Raw genomic sequence first — 20,691 nt, 5'->3', positions numbered from 1 at the left:
GTCCATAAAGGCGGTCCTGCACCCTACACGCCCACAGGGAGCCCAGCCCAGCCCAAAGCAAGGAGCCTTCTGTCCCGTTGGTCCTGTCTGCACGCGGTTCAATCACCTCGAGGAGAAAAAAACACAATAGGTGCATAAATACAGATTAAAGCCCCCGACAGGTCGATGTCCTGCCTGGGACACCGGGGAAGACCGTGGCTTTGAGCAGGCTCGGGGTGATGCCAGCTTCCAAGGGCACCGCTGCCTCCCCGCAGTGCTCAGCACCGGCAGCTCCACCCTTTGGTACGGCAACCGGGCCTGAAAGCCCAGGGAGGAAGAGTCAAAGGGATGAGCAATAAATTAAACCTTCACCCCAAGTTGGGCACAGCCCTTTAGGCCTCTCCCCTCCCTCCCAGCCCTGCAGGATCCGTGCAGTACCGATCCCATCCCAGCTGGGGACATCCCCAAAAACCAGACGTTTCCAAACAAGCCTCCTTCTATTTGCATTCGAAACATTTATTTTGGGAAATACATATTAAACACTATTATTTATACAAAAATGGACTAAATTTGTCATAATGCTTATAACCCCCAAAAGGCCATTTTAATAGATCTGGATGAAGTTTTTTTTTTTTATTGTATTATTTTCTTTTTTTCTTCAAAAAAAAATCAGGTTACAAAGGAGAAAGCGGCGTGTCTTGCTTGGCCCAGCTTGAGATATCGACTAGAGGAAAAACAAAAAGTTGAAGATGACATTTGCAGAAGTGCCTCACACAAGAGATTTTTCTCCCCCTTAATAGTCTTTTTAACACTTGAAATATATATACTTTTTTTCAGTTAATACATTTTGTTTGTTTTTGCTAAAATATAGCAAGTCAGCAAGTACATAACTGTTCCTCCCCAGCAGCTCAGCAGACCTCCCGCGTGCTGCTGCGGAGGGGAAAACACGAGTTGGGGGAGAGCGGAGCCTCCGTGCGACGCGCACCCTGCGCCACGGCCACAGCATCCCCGGGGCAGCACGGAGCTGGGCACGGCCCGGGGACGGCCCCGAGCACCCCTCTGGCTGCCCACGGGGGCAACGTGTGGGGAAAATCTGCAAATCCCCCCCCCCCCCCCCGAGCACAACGTTTGGGCGTCCCGAGCAGGGCGAGCACAACCCCTCTCCTCTCCTTCTGCCCCCCTGCGATGAAGCCGCCGGCTCTGCCCTGCGGCGGGGCCGCTGGGTGGGCTCCGCGGGTGTCCCCCGGCACTGGGGACACGCTGCCCTCTTAGCACATGCCAAAAAAAGGGTGATTCGTGTAAAGTTTCGTCCCTTAGAGAGGGGAGCGGAGACTGACGGAGCTGACGACAGAAAGGCAGGCGGGGGCAGAAGGGCTGCAGAGCGCTGCTCCAAGACCACCCGCTCGCGAGCCACGCGGTGTTGTTTAACACCCTTGCAGGGTCTTTTTTTACTGCAGACCCACGGAAACACGAGGCACATGGGGGCAGAGCTGAAAGGAGAGTGCCCAGGGCAGGGGGGGCCGCAGCAGCCCTCCCCAGGGCCGGGGCTGTGCACGTGGGCATGCGGGGCTCAGTCCGATACGGGCCCGGTCCCCTTGCACAAGGGCAAGGCATATCGAGGAGCGTGTTACGCACATACACATCACACAGGGGATGCAAAAAAAAACAACAAAAAAAACCTAACAGCCTCCTCTGTCTTATGGAAAAGCCCGATAATGACAAGGGTCAGACAGGACAAACCTCTGCTCCCCACCGCCGCTTTGCAGAGACGTTCCGCTCTCAGCCCCCTTCAGACAAAGAAACTTTGAGCCTTCAATGGCATAAAACACCCCACCGAATTAAAAATAAATATGCAAGGCTTCCCAGGAACTCAGCCATACCTATGGTCCAAGTGAGAGGGGAAAAGGAGTCTCTGCAAAGCGCTGCAGCTCGGGGAAGCATTTTCCAGGCTGCAAAGATGGCCGGCATGAGCCCCCCGCCCCCCGGTTCCACTATTGCAAGGTAACAGTCCTAAAAGGCACTTCTCCCAGAGCGGGCAGCTCTGCCGGGCCGCGGGTAGCCCCTAAAGTCTCCCAGGTTATTGCGTGTAGGCAGGGTGGGGGGGCTGGGTCGGGGCTGGCTGCTCCTGGAGGACCGCAAAGGGCTCATGAGGAGGAGGAGGAGGAGGAGGCAGAAGACAAGGATGTCGCCGTCTTGCTCTCTTCATACCACCGTACCTTGCTTCTGGAGGCTACATTCACACGGAGAAACCCTTGCCTTCAATGGACGGAGAAGAAAAATGGCAAAGCCACGGGGCAGAGGTACTCGGCCTTTGGCAAATGTCCCCTGGGGACAGCCACGGAGGGGGCAGGAGACCCCCGCCCCGCTGCCCTACCCCTAAATCCCACGGCTTTGGGGCAGCGGGAGGAGGCTGCCCCATTAGGCTGGAGGACGGCGAGAGCCCGACCCCAGCGGGGGACGGTCCCCAGCCCGACCACCCCCTCCTGCCTGACGGGGCTGAGACGGAAACCCGTGCCACGAGGCGGGGGGACGAGCGGCCACCCCACTGCACGACAGCTGGTTATTTGGTCAGTTAACATTGGCGGGGGGTTGGGGGGAAGGAGGGACAGTGGCAGAGGATTTATATAAAAATAAAGGGGGAAGAGGGGAGAAATAGCGAGCGTGAGCGAGCGAGGTCCTGGCTACAGAGCGAGACGGTTACATTTCGTTAGCCACCAGCTCCTTGTCGGTCACGCCGTTGGAGAGCGAGCTCTGGCCCTCGTTCAGCCTCTTCACCCTGTAGGCTTCGAAGTGGATGTTGCTGGTGATGTCCTTTATGTTCTGCATGTGTGTCCTGCATGAAAAGAGACGGGGGGTGATCGCAGCGGGCTGGGGGCGCAGGGCAGGTTTGCCCAGCACCAGCCCCAGCTGCCACCTCGCACCCCTCACTCTCTGCTTTCCAGCCCCCCCCCAGCCCAAACGTCCCCAGCCCCTTCTCTGGTTCCTGGCACATCTTCAGGGTGCGGGGTGGAAGCAAAGGCAACAATGAGAAACTGAGACCTGAACCCTTTGCACATACCGACAGCCCGTGCTCTGGTACGCGGGGAGCCCTTGCTGTACGACACCCTCCTGGGAAGATCCCAGTCCTACAAATCCCTGGGGTCAGGCCTTGAAGCCCTGCACAGCTCTGCCAGCAGCAGCGCCACGTGCAGGGCAGCCAAACTGAGGAGACCAATGTCCCCTCCAGCCAGCCAAGGGGCTCAGCCCCCTGCTCCCCCCAGCAGGGACACCCAGACCTCACAACAGCACGATCCTGCGATGCAAGAGGGTGATGCTCTGGGACTGGGAACGGTGCACCGGGGAGGACCTGGGGCTGGGGAGGGGTCACCAGGGCAGAAATGCCCCTCAGGTGCTCCAGGCAGGTGGGCTGCAGCCACACCGCATGCTGCCGGCAAGCTGGGAGTCTGCCCCGACCCACCCCTGCTCCTCTCCAACCTTTTCTCAGCACCCTAGGTGAGAAAAGCCCCCTGCAGCCACGTCCCTTTGTGTGGGGCCATCCCACAGCGGGGCTGCAGCAGCGCGGAGGGCTGGGATGGGAGCACGGTGGGATGGAGGGGAGCAAGGCAGCAGCTGAGTCCCAGCGGGGCTCTCCCCTTTCTCTGGATGCCACCCGGTGACCGAAGGCTCCGGGGGGCGGCACGGCCCTACTGACCTGATGAGGAGGTCCCGCAGGTAGGCGAACTCACAGTGTGTCGTGTTCTCCACTGCGAGGGGGAGAGAGAGAGAGAGAAACCCATCAGTGCGCAGCCAGGGCACGAGCGGCAACCAGCCAGGGGAGGGAGAGCGCGACGGGGCTTCATCAGTGTGCGGGGAGCTGAGACAGCGACCCAGCCCGAGGGCGACACGTGCAGGACTCTCAGGAGTCCTCTTTGCTGCTGTCAGGCCAGCGATTTACCCACCTACCCGCCCAGCTCAGCACGACCGCGTGCTAACAGGGCTTAGAGCAAGGAGGAGTGTTTGCAAGAGTCTGGGGGGAAAAAGCAAGGGGTGCTGCTCCGCCACAATTAATGACAGCTGTCAGTTTGCCAGGCGTTTGGATTTAGAATCTCAACTGCCTTTTTTGATTATTTTTTTTTAACAGAATGCAGAAATCACAAGAAAACAAGTAACACTGTTCTGCAAAGGCTGCCCACGGGCACGCTAGCTCCTTCGGCACAGGGAGACCGACACGGAAGGCAATTCGTGTTTCTTAGCCCACCCTGAGCCCCACAAACTCAGAACTTCCAAGGACAGAGCACAAGAGGGCAGCAGAGATTTAAAATACACTGATTTTCCTGGCATCTTTGTTAATTAAGCAATCCTTCAACACGGGATTCCTATAAAAGAGAATCATAAATGAGAGGAATCTGTCAAATGAAGGGGAGGAAGGCAGAGGGGTGGCACCAGTCAGCTGGCTGCCCAAAGCCAGGGACCTGGAAACGTGCTGATGGGCTGCAGCCATAAGCCTTCGCCTAGCCTTTAAACTCGGATTTAAAATGGTGGGAGGAGAAAAAAAATAAAAAGGAAGACATTGATGGGATGAAGACGGAAGAAGGATGAGATCCCACAAGGGCACCATGAAATGCATGGTGGAGGGTGCAGAGACCTACGGATGGTGGGCAAGGCTCTAATATGGGCTAGAGAAAGAGACCTCAGCACGGAACTTGTCTGCCCCCAAATCCAGCCGCCAGGCATTTAATAGTGTGAGAAGCAGGAGCCTGGCCAGAGGGGGAGACAAGACACTGAGAAATGCCCCCTCAGACACTCAGCTGCCCCCGCAGCCACACAAAGCCGAAGGACCTCAGCACAGAAGAACTGGCCAGGTTATTTCCAGTCCCCAAAGACTGGGGAGGTGACTTTCCCGGAGGAGCAGGGAAGCTCTGTGTACACCTTGATTTCCACTGCTGCTTTTGGACCTTCAGCCAGGGCAGGGAGTCGGGCTCAGGAGGTGGGGAAACAAGGGCAAGCTACCTTCAATGGTGCCCCACTTGGTCTTCCTTCCAAGGATTCTTCTTCCGTTAACCTGGTACTCCTGGTCGCTGCCCACCACTGCAAACGGGATCATTTCCTGAGGAAAGAGAAAAACAAGGTCACGTTTTCCTCCCGAAAAACCAGTCAGGAAACCAAGCTGGTGAGCAAAGTCCTGGGTCAGGCTGTTTTCGAAAGAGACCTCCATGGGATGGGCCAGCCTGTCCCTGATGCTCCTGAGCAGCGCTGCCTGCCAGGGACCTGGGCAGCCCAGGAGCAGGGCAGCAGCATCCCACACACATGCCCAGTCCAAAACCAGCACCAAACCCGTGCAGCCCAGCACCTCGCTGGCAGGCACCAGCATCCAGAGGAAGGTAACGTGGTGCTTCCCCAGGAACCACCCCAAAATCCAGCGACCCAGGGCTCGGTCACTCCCTGATCCGAGGTGCTGTCTTTGTACTTTGGAGTCCCTAATTTTTATTTTTCTTCCTTGATTTTGCCCAAGCCAATTTTCCGAGCTAGGAAGTTGTTCGCTATTTCCTGCAGCAAGGAATTCACCTGCACAGAAGCAGAGCAGGCTGCGGGCAGATTCTCTCCAGCCGCCAGGAAGGGGGCTCCCCGTGCTGCAGTGGGCATTCCCTGCACCTGGGGGGGCACGAAGCCCCCAGACCTCCCTGCCTGCTGCTTACCGAGGGCACGTTAAGATACAGAGCTGGGGGAAAGAGCAACAACAGAGAGGCAGCCTTCCCCAGCTGCCTTTTTCAAACTCTTTCTGTCCCTGCTCTGAGCTCTGGCATGACCCAGGCAGGCGGTTGTAGGGCTCAGCACCTTCAGAAAGAAAACAGACACTTGGGAAGAGGACCCCGCGACATCCCAGGCGCTTGGAGCTGCAGACCCCCAGCCCAAGCACATTTAACTGCGACGCCAGGCACTAACCCTGAATTTCTCATTCACTAGCCGATCTTCAGAGTCCTCATCAAACTCCTTCTGCGGGTACACGTCGATCCCGTTGGCGAGAAGATCGGCCGTGATCTGGGAGGGGAGGAGCAGGGGACACGTGAAGACGGGCAGAGGAGCTGCGCTCCCACCACGGCGCTGCCCCAGCCCCTGCAGGAGGCTCTCAGGAGCAAGCCTGCAGGGCACAGCAATGCCCAGGCACCGTTACCTTCCCCCTCTCTCCCAAATATTGCCCACCTGGGGGACAGGGGCCCGCGTTTAACTGCCGCACACCTCCAAGTGCCTGCCCTGTAAGGTCTGCAGGAACCTGGTGCCAGGACAGGCTGAGAGGGAGATGCAGGTATATGAGCTGGGCTTTGTGTTGGCATTTAACAGAGTACAAAAATACAGGTTGCACCAAGCAATGGGAACACAGCTGCCAGGCATGCGGTGCTGGCCCTCACGTTGTTTTTTTGGCACTTGCTGCCCTGCCTGGAAAGGTTTCACAGCAGTGCCTGCTCCGAGCGGCCAGGGACACAACAGCCTGGAGCGGTCTCCAGGACATTGCCTCTGTGCAGGGTAAAGAGGCGCCGAGATCCGAGTCCTGGGAGGTTAGGGTTAGGGTTAGAGGTAGGGTGAGGCTTAGCTCAGGTCAGCACCAGGAGCGCAGAGGCTCAGCCTTGAACAAAGCTGCAAACCCAAACCCACTACCACGCGACTGCTCCGTCGCTTGCTATGGCCATCTACTCCTCCACAGCAGTCTGCACTGCAGGCTGGCAAGGAAAGCATATCCAGGCCAGAGGAACCCCAAACCAGTCCCCAGACACACACCTGCTGGGGATGGCCCCTATTTTATGGGAACAACCCAGCAAAGCCAGCCCCACGGGGTGTTGGACTCCATTTGAACAACTCCGTGCCGCACTGGCATCAGGTTGACACAGTGCCACGCAACCCGAGGCAACTCCTCACCTCCTACACTCCCCATCCCCATCCATCCCTAAAGCTGTCATTTTGGCAACACCACCCTTTCCTTTTGTTTCACTCCCTGCCCAGAGGGGAGATGTGCTGGACCCTAGCAAGCACTAAGAAGCGGAGGCCGGTCAGGTTGACCCTGTCCCGTTGTGGGTCTGCGGGTCGGTACCAGGCGGCAGGAGCCGACTCCTGGCCATCTCCTCCCTGCCCTACAGCACCCAGCGCCCGAACCATCCGCATCGCACCGGGGTAGTTGGGGAATGCTGTTTGAGTGACCAGCTTTGGTGAAACCTGGCCTGTTCCTGCTCAGAAATGCGATTCTGGCTCACAGAGCAACGAGCCACGCGGTGGCCAGGGGCTCGCTGATTTTTGCAGCGAGTGCCGAGGCCGTCGCGGCCGCAGCCACGCCACCGCTTACAGCGCTGTGTGTGCAGCCCCCCGCCGAGCCCCCACGCGGCACCTCCGGCTCCCAGCAGCACCGGGCGCGCAGGGAGGGAAGCGAGCACACACCTTCGGTGGGCTCAGCCGCCCCTCCTCGGCTCCCCACCAACGCGATCAAGGGAATTTCATGGCGTGCTTCCCCATAAATCTTGCCTGGCTGAGCTCGGCAAACCCACCTGTTTTCACCTGGTTACCGTACGGGCGCAGGATGTGGCACAGGGAGGGCTTTCTAGGCTGTGTGTGCAGCACCATCGGCCTCCCGGAATAACCCAAACCAGCCCGAAAACAACAAAAACAACAACAAAGGAGGCAGGAGAAACAGGCCCCGAGACCACGAGCTCCGAACTTACTCCGCGCTGACAACGGTCCAAGAGAAACACAAGGAAGCGTTTGGAGCGAGGGCCTTCCCTCCTGCCACATGGGATCGCTCAGGGCTGCAGCCCGAGGAATGCGCCGGGCTCCCAGCCAGGCGCTCGGCTTCCCAAAGCTGCCTGGGGAGAGGGGCAGGGGGAGCTGCGGAGCCCCCACGAGCACCCCCGGCCCCTTCCTTACCCTTTGCTTGAAGTAATCCCTCTCCTCCAGCGTTAGCGTGTCGGCTTTGGCAATCACCGGGACGATGTTGACCACCTTGCTCAGGCGTTTCATGAACTCGATGTCCAGCGGTCGGAGGCTACAAAACACGGCAGGAAAAAAAGGGGCTCAGCCGGGGGGGCTGCAGCTGTCTCCCAGCAGAGAGAGAGCTTCAAAGGATGGACACGGAGGGGGAATCGTTTGCTTTCCGAGAGGAAAAGGAAAGACATTTTCTTAAAAGCTTGGCTTGTAAGAGAGGGCTTTTTATCTTCACACGGCCACCGAGGACTGCAGGACGTTGCCCAAAGCCACGCGTGTCCTTGGCAAAGCCAGGATGCAAGCACAGCACTGAAGCCTGCCCGCAGCACGCATCAAGCTGGGGAGAGACCACGGTGCAAAACCTCCAGCCGTGCCCACGAGGACAGGCTGGCCAGGGCCAGGCCAGCACGACAGGGACGTGGCCATGGGTCACTATCCCTGCTCAGATTCACTCTTGCTCTGTCACACACGAGCCAAGATTTCATCCCTCATCCGCTGGCTCGGATTAAAAAAAAGGCTCTGCTAATTCTCAAGCGGATCGCGCGGCACAGAAGAGATGCTGCTTGTTCCAGAGGGCAAAAACGTCAGAAAAACTTCTACAACCGAAGTCTCAGCAGAGCAAAGCTGCGGCGATTGCACACCCGAGCCATCAGCCCCCGGGGAAATCCTGCTGACAGCGCGGGCGCGACCCCCGGTGCCACGCTGCGCCTGGCCCTGACCCTTCCCTCTGCCCCTCGGTCCTTGCTGCTCCCTGGAGGTATTTTTATCGCTGGGGGATCCCAAGACGAAAGCCTGCCTGGGGATGCCTCCGCCTGCTGCGGGTCCCCATCGGTGGCTCTGGAGGTGACAGGGACACGATGCCCACGTGAGAGCTGAGCAAATGTTGCTCAGCACCCGGGGAGAAACCCAAATAAATGGGGTGGTGACTTAAAATGCTCAGGTGCTCCCTGCGCGGGGGAGCACAGAGCAGAGCCCAGTGCCCGGGGGGAGCCAAAAACGTGCTTAGAAGCAGGGAGAACAGGGCCAAGAGAGCACCTGCTGCCAGCACGCTCAAGCCAAACCCCACCGGGGTGGTCTCCTCAGGCCCTACGAAGGGCTCAGAGGCTCCCACAGGCCCCACACGGCTCCCACCAACCCAGCGAGAGCCTCGCCAGCCCAAAGGGAAGGGGCTGGTGCTGCTCCTCGGCAGTCCCCAGGCAGCATCTCCACCCCGCGAGGCCGCCCCTGCCTGGCCCCAGCACCGAGAGCCCCCCGCAGGGACACCCAGCCCGGAGAGACCCGGCACGGTGCTCCTGCTGATCCTAAAACCACAGCTCGAGGCTACTCCAGTGCAGACATCTGAGCCCGTCCCCGGCCAAACCCCATCTCCTCCCCGGGGCCGGGCACACCCCGCAGCACGAGGACCTTCCCCAAGCCCCCGTGCCATTTGCACGCACGGCCCCGGGCGCTGGGCAGGCGGCGTGAGGACGATCAAGTTCCTAACGCGAGCTCAGGAGCCACAGCTCACCCTGGGCCCCAGGAAAGAAAAGGAGTTTGGCTATTTAAAAAAAAAAAAAAAGAATGAAAAAAGCACAAGGAAACCCCCACGGACACATCTGAGCAGAGTGCTGCTGGCAAGCATTGTTTGGAGCTCTGCATAATGTATTTCCCAGACCTCCAAGGAAGCCATGCACTCATGTTCCTTTCCCAGCAGATTTCTTTCCCCTCCTTTCTCTTTGCTATTTCTCAAACAGCTTTTCCCCTTTAAAAGCCTCTTCCCCACCGAGACTGCGCTCCTCCCTCCTCCACCGGCTCTCCTTTCGGAGCACAGAGCGGGATGCACGCGTAGCCAAGTTTCAGCCCAGGGGGCACACGGCCCACCTGCCCCTCACCAAGCCCCCCTGACACCTGCTGAGGACGTGAGGGTGGTGAAGCAGCACCACGAAGCTGCTCCCAGGACACACGAGGGCTGGGTGGGAGAGGAGGGGACGAGCATAGGAGCCCCGTGAGCCAGCAGCACCAGGGGGCAGCTCCCAGGGTGTTCCGGAGCAAAATTCCCAAGCGTTTCCTCCCAGCACATCCACGGCCTCGGGCAGCTGCAGCTCCCCCAGCCCACCTGCACTGGGGAGCCCCGAAAAACCTCAAGTATTTAAAGGAAGCGATGCTTTTCACAAAAAAAAAAAAAAAAAGAGACCTGTTGCTGGAAGTCAGTCACCCATCTGAAGGCACCGAAGGGGAATGAATGGCTTAAGGAGATTATGAGCGAAAAGAGCCTAATTTACACGTTCCCTTATAATGCTGCGCAGGACCAGGCTGGCATGGCCAGGGCCACAATGTGGCGAGCCCAAACCTAATTCCTCTGAAATTCCTGCTGCACGGCACCGCCCGGGAGAGCAGGGACAGTTCTGGTGCTCAGCCACCACCGTCCTGCGACCAGGATGTGACCAGCGGCACCCCCATCCCCCAGGTGTCCAAACCAGGCTCAAAGCACCGACACTAGAGCCCAACGAGGATCAGCAATGAAACCGCTGAGTATACAAATAAGCAGAACAGCGAGAGAAAGTGAGTTATTTCTCAGCAAGAAGCTGAGCCGCGCTTCCAGCCGACTCCGGCGAGCACCCAGCGGCCACCCAGCCCCACCAGCACCCTTGGGGGACCCAATCGAGGCTGCAAGAGGGGAAAGCGGCCGTGAGGTGTCTGCACATCAGCCAGCACCTCCAGCACATGCAGCAAACGGGGCTGCCGAGGCCAGGGCAGTATTTCAGAGTCACGTTTCGCAGCCTGGCAGTGCTTCACAGGGGTCAGAGCTGAGAAATTTATTGGGTGGCAAAGAGTTCGGCTTGCGCAGCTACAGCCAAAAGCCCCTGCCAGCAGGTTACTTAGCCGCTGCAAACATGGTTTTACGGGAGTGTTACAAGAAGGACAGGGTGTGTGCAAGCTAGATGGGTTGCAAATCCTACCCTGACCTCCCTGCGAGGGGAGAGACAGCGGCAGCGGAGAGGAAATTTCTCCCTGGATTAACCCTTGAGCAGCACGGCGGGGAGGCACGAGCCTGCACTAAACGCTGCAGCACCCGTGTGGAGCAGCGTCCCAAGCCCTTGTGCTCCAAAACGAGCTCAGAGCCCTGTCCCTGCTGCAGGACGGGCATCCACAGCTCATGGGCAGCGTGGGGAGAGCACGTTGGGGCGATGCGCACCGTAACGTGGGCTCCACAAGGGGCAGAAGGGAAACCACTGCCTCGAGCTTTCAGAGAAGCAACATTTCCCATGGATTTCTTGCACCCAGTGGGGTCTGTCCCCCTTTCCGCAACCCGCAGCTTCACTCCTTCTCAATCTACTTCCATCCCCTTCCAGGAGGGGATGTGTGAGCCAGCTGCCGGTGGGGACACCTGGGCTGGGCAGGGCAGGACGTCCCGGAGCAGTGGCCGGGCTGAGCGCTGGCCCCAGGCAGGCTACCAGGACCCGCCCGGCCGAGGCTGCAGCAGGGGGAGCAGGGTCTGCGCACGGCTCAGCAACAACGTCCTCCAACCGCCAGGCTAGCTCGGATATTGGAAACACATGTTCAGTGCAGAGAAAGAAAAAAAGCAGCTGAACTTCCCCGCAATTACTGCTAGCCGGCGGGTGAGAGAAACCAGAACGCGCCGCTGGAGAGGCTCTGGCAGGGGACGGGCTCTGCACCGCTGCTCCCCAGCCCGCAAACCGAGCCCCGTGGGATGCTGCGCTTCCAGGGGGACTGCCTGGGAAGCGGTGCCTGCACTCCTCCACGGCAGCACGCCCAGATCTGCGATCTCTGCGCCCCGTGTCCGCAGAGCACGCGCTTGCAAGGGTTAAACGCCTGAAGCCAGGAGAAAAAGCCAGAGCATGGCTCGTGCTGCAATACCCCGACCCGGTCTGCAGATGGTTTGCAGATCGGTCCCGAGATGAGCAGGACCAACAAGCCAGACTGGCCAAAAACATCGCCCCCTCCGAAAAGTTTTCTGCTTTATCAGGTTCTCTCGTGGCAGAACGTGTCAGCACGCCCTCCGCTCCTGCTCAGCTGCCCCAAGCAGAGGTGTGTGTAAAGGAAAAGCCTGAGGCCAGGGCTCCTGACCGGCTCGGTGGTGAGGCTCCTGCTCCCTCCTCGGAGGCTTTCAAGCCTCATCCGCACACGCAAGCCGTGCCTGTTACACAAGCAGAACATAACTGGCCCATGCAGTCATTTTATTCCAGCAAAGAATGCATTTTTGGTCTACCCACTGACAGAAGCAAAACAAAATCTTTTCTATTGGAATAAATCTCTACATGGGGAAGAGGAAAGGGCTGGCATTAATACAGCCCTGGCAGTCTGAATCTAACTTTTGAAAACAGACAAAAAAAAAATTCCCCATGCAGACAAAACCAGAAGTGGAAGGAATTGACACAAATCAAAAGGAAACTTCAGTCTCAGTTCGTGTTGCGGTGCTTTACGTTGCAGCTTTCAAAACACTAAAGTTCCCAAGATTTCCACTAGAGGCTATATGTCTTTAAAAAAAAAAAAAGAGGGGGTGGGGTAAAGAAAAGCACCAGGTTTAGCCCTTTGATGCTGTCACTTGAGAAATGCCAGAGCCAGGAGAGCGCTGCACAGAATAAACGGCATCCCACTCGCAGACTAATCAAACAACCTACAAAATACCCTAAAAGGGTTAGGGTGTTTGCTCCCTCCGTACAGCAGCACTTCGCCCCTTACAAAGGCAGGGGTGCTAGGAAAAAAAAAAAAAAAGGAAAAAAAAAGCTTCTCCTGTTTGCAGAGGCAGCCCCATCAAATTCGAGAGCCCACTGACTGATGTCCATCTGCTGGGCAAGCAAGGTGGCCAGAGCAAAGCAACAAACTGAGGCTCAGGGAGGCTGCAAGGGCCCTTGAGGAGAAGAGGAAACACCACGTTTGCCTTGGCTAAAGCTGCTCTGCAGATGCTAAGGCCTTAGAAAAGACAGTTTCACATGGGCTGCCTGAGCCTCCTTGCTGCTCCTGCACACAGCAGCACATGAGACCTACTTGACTTGACCCTACTGGCTTCAGCCAGATGCTTGTGAAGGGCCCCGAGCTCCTCCAAGGTCCCCTCAGAGACCCTCAGGGACCCCAAGGATGCCCCCGAGCAGCTGAGCTGCGAGACTGGAGGCGGAGGGAAACGCCGAGGGGCTGAGGATGGCCGGTGGGTACGTACGAGTGGCCGGTGGCGGGGATGAAGTATATACAGCAGTGCACCCTGGTGTCAGGGATCCGCTTCTTGCGGTTGATGTTGATCTCCTCCTGCAGGTACTTCTCGTACTGGTCGTTGATGAACTTCATGATGGGCTGCCAGCTGCAGAGAGGCACAGACACAAGGTTGGGTTTGGGGGAGGGACCGGGACCACCCTGAGCCTACCCCTTGGCCTCTGAGCGGGGGATGCTTAGCGTCCTACAGCACCCCATAAAACACACGAACTGAACCAAAACCCGCCCTTGCAGGGACGTTTTCCTTCCCATCATTTCCCATTCACACAGCGACTGTGGGCGACGAAGGAATCCCCAGGCTCACACGCTCACTGCTTGGCAGCTCCCCACGCCGCGGTGGGAGGGGATCTTGCTGCCTGTTTTAAAGCAGCGAGTGCCTGAAGTCCTCCCTTCCCTGCCCCAAAGGACCAAGTGTCCCAACAGACCTCCCTCCTCTGCCCCAGGCCCTGGCTGCAGAGCAGGGCCGGGAGCATCCCCCAGCTCTCTGCACCACCTCGTAGCGCAGGAGCAGGAGCACCCACCCCGGCTCACTACGGGTAGGAGCTCCTGAAATTGTCCGGTCCTTTCCAACACCGAAAGGGCCCAGGAAGCCCTACCAGACCAGCACGGCCATGCCCCCGTCCTCCCAGTCCCACCCCTGAGCCTTGCTGAGGGGCCTCCCGGCTTGTGCTCCGGGGCAGCGCCGCAGCAGAGCAGGTCCTCGGCTGCCTGGTCTCAGGGCGTCTTTGGACAGCCCCCAGTGTCCAGAGGAGGACACGGCTGCTTCCAGGGCGTCCTGGAAGTGCCAGCTACAGGGGGAGGGAGTGTGGGACAGGAGAGGGGAGCTGAATGCAGCTGGGGTCCGAAAACCCCCCATTCCTCCCTGCCCCAGCAGTGGGTGCACACACACAGGGGCTCGCGTTCGGCACATCCTCCTGCAGCCGGAGCCCCGCAGCGACACAGGACAGCCCTGCCCAGCACGTCCCGCACAGAGAGCCGCTGTCCCGAGGACATGTGGCAGGGCCCGGCCTCGGGGCCACATGAGCGAGGCCCAGGGACGAGCCCTGCTGGCACACAGCTGCTCCCGGCCCCGAACAAAGGGCATCTCACGGCACAGACAGCAGGACGTTTGTGGGTCCAGCGGCAGGGCCAGGGAGCGCGGCACCACGCTGCCACCCTCACCAGCCCCTCTGCTCTGCTCCCCACAGAGCAGGGGCAGCACAGGGCCACAGCCTGGCCCCCAGAACCAGCTCCGGGGCAGGATGGCCCGCGGATCAGATGCCTTCCCCCAGCACAGGCACGGCTGCCCAGCCAGCTCACCAGTTCTCGTTGTTGATGTGGTCCCCAAAGCCCGGGGTGTCGATGACCGTCAGCTTCATGCGAACCCCCTTCTCTTCGATCTCTGAAACGAGAAGAGAGCAGCTGTGTGAGGCAGCTCCCGAAATCAGCTGGAGATCCGGACTGGGCCCCCCCAGGGAAGAAAAGCGCCTTTAAGGCTTCTCACAGGCACAAATCGGCCCTCCAGGGAACTCCGCACCACTTCTGCCCTGAAACTCAGCCCCCCACAACCGCCTCTCCTGTTCCCTTCCATCGTCATTAGATCAGTGCTGGAGGGTAAAAAGAAGAGAGGCGTCTTCCCAGCCCCGTGAGCACCTCTGGATGGCCAAAGCCCCCTCGTGCAGATGGGAGCGGATGTTTGTGGGGGCCCCCAGCCCCCCCAGGCCTGCCAGGACACAAGGCAGAGCAGGGCCGAAAGCCAAAGTGCCAGCTGGGCTCTGCAGAGCCTCACCGTGAGTGATGGATTTGATTTCAATGGTCTTGGGGATCCGCTCCTCAGAAGTTGGCTGTACAGATTTCCGGCTGATTTTGGACTTGAAGAGGGTGTTGATTAACGTGGATTTCCCCAAGCCGCTCTGACCTGGAAAGCAGCAGGACGAACCACAGTCAGCACTATCCCCTTTCCGGGTTAGTTTTTCAGGGGCCGGCAGATGGAGAGGCTGACGAGACCCAGCCTGCAGCAGAGCTGCAGAAGGGAGGCAAGAGGTGCCAAGCTGCTCCCCGAGGCTTGTTAAAAGATGTCAGAAAGGGGCAAGCGGGGCCAGGCACCGGTCTGGGGCCACGACAGCGTCACCAGCAGCCAGCACCATCACCCCGGCAGCTTCCAGCACCACCACATCACTCCTGCAGCCTCCCCACTGCAGCTCCCCTGGGAAGAGGAGCGAGCAGCTCCGTAAGCCCTTCGCTGGGCTGATGTAACGGCAGCAGCCTCCGACACCTGAGCCCTCTGCATCCGCTGCTGCTGCTCTGCTGGACTTGCTTTTGCTACAGACAGCCCCCTGGCTGCACGGAGCCTGGCTGGCCCAGGCCAGCAGCACCTGAGTCACGGAAACACCATCCCAGTGAGCGCAGCACATCCTGCGAGGGCAGAAAAAAGCAGCTTTTACGGTGTTACGGTGACAGCTTTTACGGTGTTCGCTTAGATCAAGTGCCCCAACCCACCCAGGTTGCCCAAGGCAGCCAGAGCCAAGCCAGCAGCGGGGCTGGCCAGCGCCTTGGTCCTGGGCGTTAGCCCCGGGCTGGCTGCCCCAGCCCCGTGACCGAGCAGCAGCCCGGAGCTGCGCCCCCAGCGCTCCTCCTTTCAGCCGGCACGCCGCGGTCCCGCACAGGAGCGCCCCGCTCGCCTGCAGCCATCGCAGCGGGCGTAGGGGAGAAACACGGGGACCTGGCTGGGGTCAAGGACTCCTGAAAAGTAAGAAAGGCAACACCCACGGAACAACCCCAAACTGAAATTCTGCCTCGGTGCGGCTGATGAAACCCCTTTGAAGCGGCCTGCTGCTACCCAGGGGTACAGGATTTTGGGCAGAGGGAAGCCCCCTGCCTGCAGACGTGCTCGATTCCCTCCGCCTCTGTCCAAGTCACCCCGCTCCTCCCTGGCTGGCATTTCCCTTCTGTGACCCAGGGATTACAAGGATTTTAACGTGAAGACTCACAGCTTAGACCAGGTGGGAATAGAGGAGCCAAACCAATCCCGGGAGAAGCCTGAGCTCCCCTCCCGGAGGAACACGGCAGAACGAGGGCAGCCCCTGCAGAGAGCCACCGTGCTCCGCGTCCCCTGCCACTGCATCGGCGGCGTCACACGCCATCAAAGCCCGTCCCAAAGGGCACAACACGGCTGAAAGTAGCAGCTCTGGGCCGCCTGCTCCTCCTGGCTCCAGCAGAGCATCCCTGGACCCCCCAGGTCCCTCTGAGGGCACCCTGGGTGCTCTTCCTGGGTCTCCTGGCAGGGCCGGAGCTCGCCTTGTTCATGCTGCCACCGAATTCCCCAGGCTGCGAACAGCCCGCCCGGAGCCTGCCGGGGGAAGAACAAGGTTTTCCAGGCCCTTGGGATCGTTTCTCCCAGCAGCTGCAAAGCAGAGAGCAGAGGAGCCTCTGCTCAGGAGGGAGGGAGCACGGGGAAGCCCAGAGCTGCTCGCCCAGGACATTCCCGGAGCAGCAGACGGGTGGGGGGGTGCCTCTCCTGGCAGGGGATCGGGGGCTCAGCCCTTGAGATCTCACGTGCAGGCTCTCGGGATTAGTGCTGTGATCCCTCTGCCCCGGGAGTGCTGCTGAACTGGCTGCAAAGAGCATTTTTCACATTAAAAATGTCACGGGAGCCTGCACAAACTGGTTCTGCAGCGAAAGGGTTCGCAGTGACCTCCCAGCCCACATCCGAGGGTGCCCTCCCCTCTGAGACCCATTTCTGCAGGAAAAAAATCAAAAAGGGGAAATGCAGGGCATCAACAGAGCCCGCTGGGAAGCTACAGGGCAGCTACAGGCTTCACAGAATTAGCAAACTCCTTGGATCAGGCCCTGCTGCATCCCCAGGATGCTCCCCAGGGCTTTTGGGGGAGGTCCCCAGCACATGGGTGTCCCTACCCAAGGCTGCAGCCCCACACAGCTCCTCGCAGGAGGAAATGATGGGAAGACCCCCCCATCACACCACTGCCACAGCCTTCCCCCTCTCCCTCCCCACAAGCAGGGACCCCCCCAGCCTCTCTTACGAAGTTTCACATCCCCAAAGGAGCCACCAGCACCCAGATGCGAGCCGGACAGCCCAGCCACCCAAACCTCTTCTTTATCTGCACTGCCAAATGCCCGCAGCGTTTCCTCCCTCGCTTACCGAGCCCGTCCTTCCCCTGCCTTGCCGCCCCTCCAGCCCAAGGGCCGTCAGCACACGACGCAGGCGCTGCCTCGCAGCCAGGAGCAGAGCGCCGGGTGCCACCGAGCCCGCACGGCATGCGGAGCCCAGCATGGGACCGACCCCCCGCCGCAGCCCCCTCGTAGCGTGGCTCCCTCTGCTGTCCGGGCTTCCCGGCACCACCTCATAAATACAGGAAAACTCACAAGCAGGCATTTCGGCCCAATTGCTGGAAACGCCAGCAAACGTCAAGGTGCTGGTATCCCAGCACGTCAGCATTACCACGCTCCCTGACTTCTCGGGGCCGAAGCACTGCAGGGCTCCCCGCACGGCACCCAGAGGAGGCTGCTGTCACCCTCTGCAGGGTTACTGACACCTCCCAAGGCTCTCGTCTTGGGAACGTGCCTACAGACGACGCACCCCAACCTCCAGGAAGGTGCACGGGACCACAGCCAGCTCCAGGCCGCGTCCCATCCCGGCTTTAAGTACTGCTGACTTGAAGCCAGCGCTCTGGAAGCAGGATTTGCTGACTCCTGCAGCAGAGCCACCGCCACGGAGCTGAACTGCTGCGCCCGAGGAGGGTACGGACAGGACAAACATTGTCACAACAGAAAACAAACAGCTCGTTGAGCACGCTGCCGGCAGCTGGCCCGGGGGGAGCGCTCACCCACGACCATGATGTTGAACTCGAAGCCCTGCTTCATGGCTTTCCGTCTCATCTGCTCCAGGATGGCGTCTATCCCCACGTAGCCGAAGTCTGCCGCCGGCTTCTCCGGCCGCGCCGGCGCCGCCTGCTTGGGGCCGGCATCCCGCGGGGCGTCCGTCATGCCGGGTGCGTGGCTGGGAACGGCCTCGGGACCTGGGGAAGCAGAGAGAGAGCAGTCAGGGGTGGAAAAGGGCCGGGCACACCGCGGTGCTCCTCCGGGCAGGGCACAGGAGGAGCTGCCTGCCCTGTCCCAAGCAGGAATAAGGCGCACGCGGCATCTCCGCACCAAGCGGGGATTTGGGGCATCTGGAGGCCAAGAGCAGGCACACAGCATCTTCCTTCACCTGTAATTATCTCTAATTTGGGATTACAGTTTTTAGCACGTGCACCTTGATCCCCGCCCCCGTTACCAAGCCTACTGGAGCACAGCAAAAGGACGCGGCCCTGCAGCCTGGTGTGCAGGGGGAGCACCTCGTGGCACCCCGCTCCCGGCACCGTGGGCAGCCCCCCGCCAGCAGCCGGTCCCTCGCCCCAAGCGGAGCCGGGCCCGGCACCAGGGAAACCCTCGGCACGAGCCCGGAGTTCGTGCAGTGAGGGTGACGAAGGCTTTCGGCAGAACAGCCCTGTGCCACAACACTGCCATTAAAAACTCACATTCCTACATCATCCTACTGCTGTAATTACAGCGCTACGATGACTGCCGATGTAAATGCCTCACGGCCACATTTTGGGGAGCCGGGCAGCTCTCTGTCACACAGAGAAGGTCTCCCCGTCCCATGCCCGCTCCGAGCTGCCAGTGACACGGTGCGGTGCCCGCAGGCCCCAGCTCGCCCCTCGCTGCCCCACCCCAGCGCACACCGCCAAGAACCGAAAACCAACACGTCTGCCCCAAAATGGGTTGCAGCAGGAAGTGCCTGCGCGGTGACGGAGCCGTCGTGATGCTGCCCCGGTTCTGCCACCGTCTGTCAGAGGGAAAGCAAAAAGCCTTCAGCTTTCTGGAGAAATTGGGCGCTTGTCCCACCCGCAGGGCGGCTACGGAGCGCGCAGCTCACCAACATGCTTCGGGGCTCCTGCTATGAAGGAGGCAGATGTCTCTGGAGGATGAGGGAGAAACAAACGCGCATCTGTCTGCTGCCTCATTCCACGTCCTCACCAGAAAAGGTGGCGGCACCGTCCCCTCCCGCGGGCAGGACTGCCGCTGCCAGGCAGGAAGGAGGCCTGGGGGTCACGGGGCGACGCGCTCTGCTCGCAGCCCAAGCACGGAGCGTGCACAAGCTCGGCCCCTGCTCTTCGCAAGCTCCTGGTGGAGCCGTGAGCCACGCCGAGGATGCTCCTGGAACGCAGGCGTGGAGAGGGAAGCAGCTGAGGGGTTAGGGAGACACAGGGAGAGCCTCCCCCAGCCCAGGCTGCTGCTGCTCGATGCCCAGCTCCCCGCCCCACCAGCCGACGCGTTCCATTTCCTTGTAGCTTTTTGCCAAGGTTCTCGTGCCTCAAAGCACCACTACAGACCTCAGCTCCTTTCCTGGCTCACTGGCCTCACCCCACCGCTACTTCTGACCTCTGATGAGGTGCTGGGTGCCTTCCTCTCCCTGCCTCCCAAGGGATCTGAGCGCAGGGCGCAGGCAGTGCCGAGGGGCTCCGTCCCAGCACGACTCCCCCCGTCCCTTCCCCACCGGTGACCAGCAGAGCCCAGGCCCCAGCACCAGCCCAGAGCCAGCTGCGAGGCAGAAGCCCTCACATCCTGCAAGCACGGCGCACTTTGAGTCAAGCAGGAAAAAAACAAACCAAACCAGAACTGATCACCAGGACCGATACGGGTGGCTCTGAACGCTTTTTTCCACCCCCCAGCCCCGGGCTGTGCAGAGCAGCATTACTCACGGAGCCGCTGGGGAGCAAACACGCAGGTCTGGCACACGCAGCAGCAAGCTGCTCCTCCCGGCTCTGCACCAGGCACACACACAAATTCGGGCTGTAGCACAGCTGGCAGCACGCTGCCGGCTGCTCCTTCAGCAGATTACAGGCCCGGCACGCCACAGGCCTTTCCATCGGTCCTGAGTTAGCACTGCTTCGAAGTGGCAAGGCCAAAAGTGGAAAAAAACCCGACATACCGCTAGAAAAATGATAAATCACGTGGGAAGTCTGTGCCACCAGAAGCACGAGGTTATGAAACGCTTCAACTGCTGCCGGCACCGGGAGGGCCGCAGGTAGGGCACCCGAGTGTCAGAGCCTGAAGCACGCCGGCCCTGTAGGACAGGGAAACCGGTACAGGTGAGGTCCAGAAGGAAAATTAAACAAATGGAGCGGGAAAGCATCCCCTGTTTGTTGGGGAGCATCCGCAGCACCTCCTGGCTGCTCTCCAGCCCTGCTAGCAAGCAGCCAGCAGCCTGTAGGAGGGGTGACCCCCTCCCACACTGCCCCCCCAGCATGGGAACAGCCTTGCAGCACTTCACCTCGATGCAGCAAGGAGGGATCGGGACCCAACAGCCAGCCAAAAGCCACGGGAGGCGAGGAGTTCCCACGCACCACGGTTTGCGGCCGCGGAGCACGCAGGCGCGCGGCCACCAAGGTGCACCCACGCGGCACGGCCAGCAGCGCGGCCCACGCTGCTCCAGCTGGCCCGCAGGAAGAAGTGAGTTAAAGGACAAGGCGTCCCAGCATCTGGCTGCGGCTTGGGGAAATAATAAATAAATATGTCGCA

The 20,691-nt window shown here is 60.0% G+C and overlaps 1 protein-coding gene across 11 annotated transcripts in view; it reads right to left on the bottom strand.

Moving 5' to 3' along the window:
• Window positions 1-474: 474 nt before the first annotated feature.
• The window catches only part of SEPTIN9 (septin 9), a 129,622-nt gene continuing 109,405 nt past the window's right edge, over window positions 475-20,691 (bottom strand). For all 11 annotated transcript variants that reach the window (XM_048075920.2, XM_048075923.2, XM_066980049.1 and 8 more), the window contains 9 exons: window positions 17,955-18,146; window positions 14,900-15,028; window positions 14,431-14,512; window positions 13,082-13,219; window positions 7,867-7,984; window positions 5,902-5,997; window positions 4,969-5,065; window positions 3,671-3,722; window positions 475-2,812 (listed from right to left, as the gene is read on the bottom strand). In XM_048075920.2, the coding sequence (XP_047931877.1) occupies window positions 2,677-2,812; window positions 3,671-3,722; window positions 4,969-5,065; window positions 5,902-5,997; window positions 7,867-7,984; window positions 13,082-13,219; window positions 14,431-14,512; window positions 14,900-15,028; window positions 17,955-18,146 (1,040 nt within the window). In that variant the 3' untranslated portion in view covers window positions 475-2,676. The remainder of the gene's footprint in view (window positions 2,813-3,670; window positions 3,723-4,968; window positions 5,066-5,901; window positions 5,998-7,866; window positions 7,985-13,081; window positions 13,220-14,430; window positions 14,513-14,899; window positions 15,029-17,954; window positions 18,147-20,691) is intronic.

This window comes from Anser cygnoides, chromosome 19 (genome assembly GCF_040182565.1).
Source record: "Anser cygnoides isolate HZ-2024a breed goose chromosome 19, Taihu_goose_T2T_genome, whole genome shotgun sequence".
NCBI classification, from domain to species: Eukaryota; Metazoa; Chordata; class Aves; order Anseriformes; family Anatidae; genus Anser; species Anser cygnoides.
The sequence above is the reverse complement of the archived record's forward strand: the minus strand, read 5'-3'. Positions and strand labels throughout refer to the sequence as shown.